At 29.9% G+C, this 11,087-nt stretch overlaps 1 protein-coding gene across 1 annotated transcript; it reads right to left on the reverse strand.

Annotated features, from left to right (window-relative positions):
* Positions 1–3,495: 3,495 nt before the first annotated feature.
* LOC123293378 lies at positions 3,496–9,448 on the reverse strand. Its single transcript, XM_044874177.1, has 6 exons — positions 9,327–9,448; positions 9,125–9,153; positions 7,417–7,734; positions 7,251–7,335; positions 5,196–5,979; positions 3,496–3,821 (listed from the first exon to the last, which is right to left on the reverse strand). The coding sequence occupies exons 1-6, from the start codon at positions 9,406–9,408 to the stop codon at positions 3,665–3,667; spliced, it is 1,455 nt and encodes a 484-aa protein (XP_044730112.1). The 5' UTR covers positions 9,409–9,448; the 3' UTR covers positions 3,496–3,664.
* Between the last annotated feature and the right edge of the window lie 1,639 nt (positions 9,449–11,087).

Raw genomic sequence — 11,087 nt, forward strand, 5'->3', positions numbered from 1 at the left:
CTAATTAACAACCATTATATCAAAATTTAGTATGATTCGACTTTTTGAATTTATGTAATGTTTTTTTATATAATTACGATCTTTGTTTTTTTAGACTTAAGTTATATTATTTTTATTACTTAGTTACACAAGTCATTATTGAAGTGTCTAGAATTTTTTAAATTCTCGAAAGGTGTATTTTTTTTACCAATCTTTGTTTTTTTTTTTTTTTTTTTACAAATAGAAGCGAGTTAAGTAAAACAGAGTTGAAGATTATTTCGACATATTCTCTAGAAAACTACCCCTACTTCTTGTGTTAATTTTAAGGTACGGTTTCATCACCTACGATTAACTTCATTGTTAATTAATCCATTATTCATGTATGATCTAAGATTATTTTAATAGCATAATCTACATGTTAACCCTGGCAATTTGTTGTCTTTTTATGTTTATACACAGATTGATCTAGGTCTCCTGGGACTATGCGATGTAATTTCAGTAGCTAATTAACAATATGACTAATCTTCTCAATCTCTTCACTCTTGTAGAAACAATCAAACAAACAAACATTTCTGTTAGCACGCTTACCGGATTTGGAGGTTGATTGCGAATTTAACGATTTTCATCATGTATATGCCCTAAAATTTTTATTTGAATAACAAGTCGCAAATAAGGCTCTTTTCGGTATTGGTAATAATCTACAAGTATAAATAAATAAATCATGTGCGAATTTGATTTTAAAAATATGAAGCATTTGTGTAGTATTTCGTTTGTATGTGTTCGTATTTATTGCGTACAATACACTTCGGTGCAAAAGACAAACTAGCGACACTAGTGGTACAAATAATTTCTTCCATTACGTTGACAAATTTTGTCAATTGAGCTATTTCCGTGACACGGACATCCGTAAAAAATGAATTTTATTGTTTCATAATTAAAACAATTGTGCATGGACGCGAATTTCAAAACCCTTTGCAAAATTATTGCTCGTTCGTTATATCGTCTCCTGTACTATATGATGATAAAATTGATGACAGAGCATTGGATTAAGGAAAGTTTTATACAATGGCTGCATATTTTTTTACCGGAAACCTTTATAATTGTTGTATTTCTATTAAATTTATTTGATAGGTGGAGATCTTATAAGTTAGAGCCAAACGTGGTGATTAAAAGTCGATTGTAAGTATTAGTGCGAATAATGAATGTATAAACCTGGAATATGTAACGTAAGGCTCGTGGCCTCCGAATTTTTAGGTAATGAAACCAGAGGTAATGAAACCTACCTGTATTATCCTACCAAATATAAAAATGAATACTAGTTAATATTAAGTTATTCATTCATTACTTAATAAATAATTTTTTTGAAATTTTTCTTTGCGCCAGTTCCATTTTTAGATCTAAATCTGAATCAGAAACAAAACCTTGTTTATTTATAAATTAATCTAAAGGTCTATTTTCATACTGATGCTTGACGCTGAGTTGGGGCGACAAATTAGGTCACGTGATCAATTACAGACCATGCTGCCACCTGGAAAAAAACTTAGAAGTGCCACATCGTAAAAAGCTGCTAAACATAGTTTAGATTTTTATTCTCAGGATTGATTTTGACAGTACTGGCTAAATAAATTTATATTTAACTATCCAACTAACTCACAATAGATAATAATATTCACCAGCCATTATGTATTTCATCAAAAATGAGGATAAGGAATTACTTTTAATATGTAAAATATCTCGAGATATCGAGTTTCGATATTATTAAACTTTTTTGCCGTTCATTCTTACAATTTGACGCTGGCCATAACTATATATTTTTCAGCTAGATGGAACCCTAAATGACGCTAAAAGCGAGCGTCAAGCGTCATCATGAGCCTTAGTTCTGATACCACAGTTTTAGATCTATAAATGGAACGAAATTTAAAAAAACAGTGACTGCATTGAGATTATCTCAGTACTGATTTAACTCCGGGTATTAGTAATTGTTTTATTTTTATTTTTTTGCAACGGTCACTGAGTATAATATATTTTTTTTGTAGGCCATTCAGAAAAAAGTATTATTAATTACTAATTTAATCAGAATGGCACCCGAATTCATAAAATATATCAATTTGGCAGAAATAAGGAATTTTTAAATAAATCTTAAAAATTAGCGATATGTTTTGGAATGAAACTTTATGCATTGTTGAGCTAATCGATTGATAACTGATTAAACAATATTCGAAAAAAGTTTAATTTACTTATGTAGCACATAAGTTAAATTTGATAAATCCGCATACTCTACTTTTGAAAATCCATGGATAATCAAAAAAATTAAAGTTATAGAGTGAAAAACTTTTTAAAAAAATAAAAATTCTCTTTCCCCATTTAATTAAATTTAACAACTAACTCTAGAAGTGGGGACAGTTTCATAGAGTTTTTTTCTATGCATGCTATGACAAATTTTAATTAAGGTCATTATTTTTACAAAACTTATTTTGAATTTATACAATTTGTTTTCGGTTTTATGATCGAATTTGATCTCAGTTTGTTCTAAATCAGAGCTTCGATAACATATACAGATTGAGCCCTTTTAATCTATAATGACTAATAGCTCCTTTTGTAGTTATCAATAAAAATTAACTTAAAAGTAGCAGAGTTTGATGTGGACATCATGTTCTGACATCAGATTGGACCTAGTTTTTCGGGTTTCTTTCAAAGCCACTTTAGATCTTAAACGGTAAGAAATAGAATAACACTCTAAGTTAGAAAGTTGTTCCTCATAAAAAAACTAACAACTTTTGTTTAAAACATTTTTTCGAAGGAAACGTGACTTGAAAATATCAATCTCTGCAATTTTTGTTTAAGTTATTTTTTGATTGGCTAATTACAAAACGAGATATTTAGTCGTATAGATTAAAATGGGCCAGCCTGTATATTAAAAATGCAGAATATTAGTACTTGATTAGAAGTATTCGATTCGATTCGAGAAGTATATCACTAAATATAATGGATTATTGAATACTTCATGCTAGACTACTAATAGCGTATTCGGTTTAAACTGGTTGCTAGTCAGTGGCATGATAGATAGTTCCCGAATATACACGATTATACCGAACATATCAGACAATTATCTTATAATGGTCAAAAAATATAATGAAAACAAAAATTATTGTGTCCGGTATCGCACGTGAGCAATGATATCCTAAGTGTTCAGAAACCATCGGTTTTGACACCTGTGAGCAACCAACAAAAATCAAATACGCTCTAAGTATCAGTATTGTATTGCATATACTATGTCAAAAAAGTTTTGTCCTCTTTACATCTCGAATCGGTTGTCGAATTTCAAATGGAACATACTGAGAATCATTAAGGAGACTGATTTGATCCAAAAACTGATTTCTCACTTGATATAATATTTTGACAAATTACAATACTTTGTAGAAATATTCATTTTTGCTATATAAAAAAAATTTTCTCATTTAAAATGATAATTAATAATATGAAAAACAAATAAACTATATATAGAGAGCACTGTACTTCATTTTTTTTTCTTAAATAAATATATATAATTTATCACTCCGAGTGAAAATTGTCTTATGGAAACACTACCATCTAATTGTATGTTTTATCTTTAAAATGTTCTCTCATATCTAAAAACTTTTTTTTTTTGATAACAATGTGGTTCTTCATTTATTTAGTAGATTGTTTAAAGAGGATCGCCCGTACTTATTACCGGCCATTTTTCTCTCAATTTTTTCATTTGTTTCAAATTGTCATGATGATTCCATGGTTTTAAATGTAATAATTGATTTACAATTGGATCATTTTCCGTGGTTTGTTTTTTATGTTGATGTGCTCTAGAACTAAAAATATTATAATGTTAAAAAATATTATTAATGTTATAGTGCTTTTTATTAAAATGATTATTTTTTTAAAGAATATTTAAAGTTTTTCTGAGACAAAAAATGATAAGATAAGATATATACGAAACTATCATCTTTTTTTTATACTTTATCGAACCCGTTGCATGTTAAAAGCCAATATTCTGGTTTAAAAATTTAAAGAAATTGATTTTTTTTGCATATTTTTAAAAGTTTTATTCTTTAACCCTTAAGAATATGTCCAATAATTTTTTGAAATACACCGGATTTTCTGGTATCGAAGTTTGAATTTATCGCTCTGTACTGCGAGCTTCTGCTTCTTCAAAAAAGGCAAAACAGCTTGGTTAGCAGAAATAACTTTGCAAGACATTGCATATGAAGTAGAAGAAGGTCCAATGTATGGATCTGGGATCGCCGATTAATCCAAAATGAGTTAATATTATTATCCGAATATTATTAAAACGCGTTTTTCTTGAAACTACATTTTTAGAGGTGGTTGACATGATATCTCAAGTTCTAATCTACCGATTTCTTTGAAATTTGGTTTAAATCATCTTTATAAATCTCTCTATCATCTGAATCTTTAAAAAAAATTCGAAAAGGTAAAAAAAAGGGGTAAACATGAATTTATTTTACCGAGGTTCAGACGATAACGACATCTATACTAATTCAGAATTTTTCAAATTTTTTTGATTCAGATGACTATACAAGGGCTGGAATCGTGTCAACCAGGTGCCGAGTTTTTTTTTGTAGCCTCTATTTCAACGGCCTGTAATTTGAATAATTTTTAATTATTATTGGTAATTCAGGAAAGATAATGACGCGAGCGAAGAATTGCAGTCAAATTTTATTATTGACTAATTTTTAAATTCTATAATCCCTTTATCTTTGATATTCGATTTTCAAATTTATTGATTAAAAAGAAGTATTTCAAAAACGTGTTGATAATTTTGAAAGTGATTAAGTCTTACGTCAGTAAACATTAATAACTTTCCTTATCAAAAATTAATTACACATATTATGTATTATTAAGCTTAAAAAATATTAATTTTTAAAAACAGATAAGGAGGGACACACCTTTGCTGGTCAAAAAATTTATTCAAGTAATTTGTATTAGTGGATTAAATGAAATTGATAAAAAATACTATAATTACAATCTTTCCGGATATGATCCATTGTCTCCGAGTTTTGGAGACTCGTCTCCGGACGAAGGTATGAATTATTCAAATTTAAAAGGTAATCTTAAAAGAAAAGTTAAAACTTTGGTATGTAAAGATTAAAAATTCTGGAACTTGATAAAAAAATGTTCAAAGGCAAAAACTATAAAATATGAAGTTGTTTTTAACTTTAATTTACCTGTAGTATTTCCTCATGGTGGGTGCAATAACAGAAACAGCAATATACGCATTTCGTGCTCTTGCTTTATCATACCCAGAGGAGGGAAGTGACGATGTCACACGTCGAAATGAAAACCATTCTTTTAATTTCCCCGGTGGTTTTACTGTAGTTGGCTCACTATACAGCCTATTAGCCAAATCAAAATTTTTCGTAAAGGCATTCTCCTTTTCGTCTTCAAATAGAGGCCATTGATTGGCATTAAAATTTCTGCCATGTTGGTTTGATGTTTTCGATATGTTAAAATTTGTATTTTTGATTAATTCTGATAATAATTTTGTCTTTTTATATTTATTTAAGTCATGTAACTCATCGATGAACTTTTGCTCATTTTCATTGGACTGATTTCGAACATTTTCTGGTTTATATTTCTTTTCTGGAGGTATAAGCATAGACCATAATGATTTGGTACGTGCATGTTCTGTCTCAATATATTGCGATGTTTGTGCTAAAGGTGTTGGTTTCGTGGATACGTCAAAATGATTTTTTTTCGAATGTTTACGTGAATTTTCATTTCGTAAATATATGATCATATGTTGAATGGTGTCTGTATGATTTTTCTCACTTGGTTTGTATTCGTCATGACGTAATAATTTTTGAGTGTGTTGTTTATGACTATGTTTTGTTTGTTTTGTCACTTGTTTTATCTCATCTGGTTTTGTTGTTTTCGTCTTATATGATTCTAATTGTTTTAGAAATTCTGGATTTATTGCAATTGGTGAATTCAAAATGGTGTTTATGTATCCTGAAAATTATAAAAACCTTTGTCAGAACCAGTAAAAAGCAGAGGAGCAAATCTGATAGCGGGTGCTAATATTAACCACTGTCTGTGGTTATACACAACATGGTCTGAGGAAACTCAGACCATGGACCGTCTCTCCGGAGACATTTCGAACACCAAGGAAGAGCAAAACCTCCGTGCCAACGTGTCTGATAGATTATTCTCCTTTATCTTAGCAGAACAGAGTTTTATAGGAATATTCAGCTAGCTTAACCTAGTCATAGACGGGTTTAGAGCCCCAGCGGAAAGGAATATGAAGGCCAAAAAATTTTTGAAATGCTAATTTTGGCTTAAAATTGTTATCTAGTAGGTATTTTTGGTCGCTAAATACAAATCTGAAGTCAGATTACACGCCTTCTGTCACGTACTCCAAAAATCGTGCCATTTTTTATGTAAAACGCAAAAGTATTTACCGCCCAAACTGTGTTCGGGGATAACACGGATTCTATTATATCTTCCGAAAATGGTGCCATTTCAGATCCAGAATTTCACTTTTTTGGCACAAAAATTACACAAAATAACGCGCATAACACACGCAATATTATTTTGTGTGTTATCAAGGTATTAGTAGTTTCTAGAGACTATGTTCAGAAAAAAATATTTAATTTTCAGTTACAGAGACCAAAAATACCCACTAGATGACAATTTCAAGCCAAAATAACCATTTACAAAAAAATTTTGGGCTACATATGCCCCTCGCTGAAGCCCTATGCCTAGGTTAAGCTAGCTGAATGTTTTTCGGAATCCTATAAACACGTTACAAAAAGTTTCATTAAAATCGTTGCTGTTTCCCGCTTTTGTAAGTGCAAAACGTGTAAGTCCATTAAAAGCAAAATTTAGTTTTTTTTAAATTTAAAATTAATTTGCTATAATTGGGTTTGCCCAACAGTCAAATTATAAAAGTGATATAAAAATATGAGTAAAGCACCTACATATTAGTGAAGCTTGGGGTTATTTTGCAAAATATGATACAAAATGATGATTTTTTTGTCAAAAACATTCGCAAAACTTTCACATCGTTTTTGGCGAATATGAGTTTGATGAGTTTTCACACAATAATGTAATCATTTAAGTAATGGTATTGCCTATATCATTTAGTATATTGAATTTATTAAAAATGATTAAATTATTGTATGGTATTATGATTTTTGAATTTAAAATAAACAAAAAGAAAGCGATTAAATGTTTCCGCAAAAGGATCTTGAAGAATCAAAATTAAAAGTGTTATAATTTACCAACGAATTTATTCCATCTCTCAGGTTGACCAGCGATGGTTATAAGTAATTCCAATAATGATTCACTTGTTCCTGGATTTGGCTCCTATAAAAAATCACATTGTAAGCTCCATATAGTTAGAAAAAGGTGTAGACATGTAAAATGAAAGTCGATAAAAATTCTCACCGTATCTTGAAATTTTTGCCGTATATCACGATGCATTGCTTGAGTTGGTATTGGTGTTGTCAAGATATTACTATCTTCCGTTGGTTCCTCATCGGTATCATCAATAATTGGTTCCTCTTCATGTATCACTAATTTACCACCAAGAAATGTGTTTGTTTGTTTGGAGACATTTATATCAGAACTAGGCACTTTAAATAACTTTTCTGTTGTTTCTTGTTGCATTAGTTCATGAGATTCCAGGACATGATCGTTATTGAAACTGGTTAAGTTATTATTGAAATCTTCGGACGATGATGTAGAGTCAATGGATTCTTCATTCTGCAATTCAAAATTAAATTAAATTGCTTAAGTGATTCCTGTAAGATTTAGTTAATTAGAAATATTGATTGAGTGGTACAAAAGGTGATTCTATAACTGCGGGCAACAGACTTTCAGTAGTGAAAAATAAATTATGAAAATTTGATAACTATTACAATTTATGTAGAAATATACTTAAATATTCCTGATTTTGAGTCATAAAAGCACATTATTGTTTTTTATATTAAAATTAAAAGTCGTAATTTTTAATCTGTATATCACGTGACCTAAAACACGAGCCGCCTTGATGTGACATGATAGAGACAAAAATAATATGCATTAATTACTAATTTATTGATGAATGATGGCTTTCATAGAAATTGTAGTTTATGTTACCATCAACTTTATTTATACATATAATAATTGCATACACGACTGTTCCGTTTTTACCAATATAACGTCACCAAAATGGCTGACAGGGTTTTTGCGAGAATAAAAAAGGCTTTTTAATAGGAAAATCAACATTTTGAAGTACTTTTTCAAACATAGTAGAATAACCTATCGCAAGAGAGGGCACAATTCCTGGTGATCAGTAGATAAATCAATTTCTTAGATATCCAATTAAACCGTCGTTAAAACGTCGGACAGTGTGCAAGAATATTGGAGTCAAAGTAAAGAAAAAGGTGTTCATGGACTTTTGTTCGTAAGGGTAGAACTAATAGAAATCTCTAAATGCCCTTTTCGTAAAATAATTTTATTACCGATTACACACTATGATTTTAGGAAAATTTACATTTTTGTCACTTAATATCAAGAGAAAACGGCGTTAAAGAAACTTCTACCGAATAGATTGGCGCAATTAATGATAGTTTTCTAATCATGATTTCTTGTTAAGTAATTTCAAAGCGACTAGTAAAATCGGTACTTTTTAAAGACAAAAAATGGGAAAAATTCATGCGACTCTATGCGATACATAGGCATATAGTTATTATGGTTTGATCTTGCAAATCAAGAAAAGGATCAAGGTTATTATCTTGAGGAATCATTTCTAAGGAGTAACATAAATTACATTATTTATTTATTTAAATTACAAGCTTAAAAATACAAAATAAGGACAGATATATTTTTTAAAGAATTTCCAATTCGGGGATATTTTTAGAGTGTACTATAAAATTATTTTGAAACAAGTGTACAAAAAAAAAAAATAATAATAATAATAAAATAAAATAATTTTACGTATGACGAATTCAAGCGTAAAATAAATAGCTCTATCCAATTAAAAAAATTTAATAATAATCTAAAACTATATTGATTTACGCAAAAAATAATTGAAATAGTGTTAACTTATAAATAAAAAATTTTGACCTAAGGTATACCTACAAATAATTATTTATCTTTAATAAAAACTTACCTTTTTTATGAAATTTGTATTCGCATTAACTGAAACAAATAAAATTATAATATAAAAAAAATTCATAATATTAAAAATTGCCTGTTGAAAATGAAATAAAACTCAAAATTCCATTTAAAATTCATCGAAACACGAACAAAACATTTTCAATCGAAGTAAATATTGATAATAAATATTATTGAAAATAATATGTCGTACATACCTTTTGACAAAGGGGTAATAAATGCAAATAATATTATTAAATAACACATAGATGATTTAAACATTTTCACTGCGATTTGCATTGTTTTGGATAAAAATATAAATTGTTGAAGCAATCCTTTGATATTAAATTCACTTATTTTCGTTCATTTTCCATCGTATTTGTATCACAGTTATGTACACCTAGTTGCCTATATATATTTTTTTTGATTAAACGTTCATTTTGTTAAATACAATAACAAGACTAGTATGTACATATAGGAATATAATATACACACACATACATTTCAGGAATCAAGACTATAGATTGGTTTCATTGTGTTAAGGATAATTTGTATATAGTTGTACCAGAAACAATTTTACCCTACGAAAATGTACATTGGTATCATAACTGTTGGATATCTACATAGAATTATAGCGGGAAGAGTGGCCATACTAGATCGGAATATATGTATATTACACTGCCTGCGCTTTGGTTCGTCATTCTAAGAAAATATCACATCGTACTGGTGACACGTATATTCCTAACGAAGAACTATCACCTACATATTGCACTTCTCCGTATGATATATTCTAAGAAATTTAAGCTTACAATGACCTAATATATCCAAATTAACAAAAAAATATGATAAAATTTCCTGGAACTCCTAAGTGGAGTACAGGGTTTTCATGAACATTCGTCATTCAAATCAGTTCTTGGTCGGTTTTAGGCCGTTCTACGTTTTACTCTTCTTTAAGAACAACACCTCATGGAGTTTTTTAATTGAACGGTTTTACGAATCAAATTAAAAAATACAGATAAAGAGTGCAAGGGGGGGGGGGGTGTGGGTCAAAACCCACCCCATTGAGAATCTATCACGACTATATTATTGAACTATTAATATAGTCGTGTAAATGCACCCATTTATGAGACTCATTTTCACTGATGAATCAGATATCCATGCATATTTTGAGCTCGGTACATCCTTTGACTTTGTCTTTGAGTCAAGTACTTCAAACAGAATCCTGTATCTTGGCAAGGCTATTGAACTAGCTGATGTTGCGAAACATACTTTGATTGCAAGAAGAGGAAACTTTGGAGTAGAATTCAGGAAGATTTTTTAAAACCATAAGCGGTATTTGCGATTAACACGATATATAAGTGCGGCAGCCAAGGTTTTATCAAATTTAGCTTGTCTGTTTCTCAATAAAATGAAAAATTTTGATGAAAACCCTTGCTCCACCTTTTTTAACTAGAATATTAAATTTATACAATGATTCCCGTGACATCAGGGTCTACGAAATTCAACTTTAACAAAACGCATTGCCAAGCGGGTTGCCGAAAATACACTCGAAGTTTTTCCTGTGACAACAGCGACGAATGAACGCTCCTTTTCAACCTTACGTCGTCTCAAAACATACCTCAGATCGCAAATGTTTGAAGATCGGCCAAGTCCTCTCTCAATATACTTCGCATTTTGTCAGTACTTCTCAGAATTAACTTATTGAAAAATAGTGACTGAATATCACATTTTGATTTAATTAAATGTTCTCTTACTTGAAAAAAGAATTTCTTGTTTTTATTGACCTCATGGTCTAGCATGGCGAACAAAAGTTTGAACCCCTCTCTTGAATAATTTCTGTGCACGGGCCTGATAACTAATTTGTCCTTATATACAGGGGTTTCTTGGTTTACCCCCTAATACGTAGTGTAGAAAATTCGAATAGGAAAAGGATACTACTGGTTTTTCGTCGGGTTTTAATAGTCTGATTAGTTTTGAAA

This window comes from Chrysoperla carnea, chromosome 2 (assembly GCF_905475395.1).
Source record: "Chrysoperla carnea chromosome 2, inChrCarn1.1, whole genome shotgun sequence".
Classification (NCBI taxonomy): Eukaryota; Metazoa; Arthropoda; class Insecta; order Neuroptera; family Chrysopidae; genus Chrysoperla; species Chrysoperla carnea.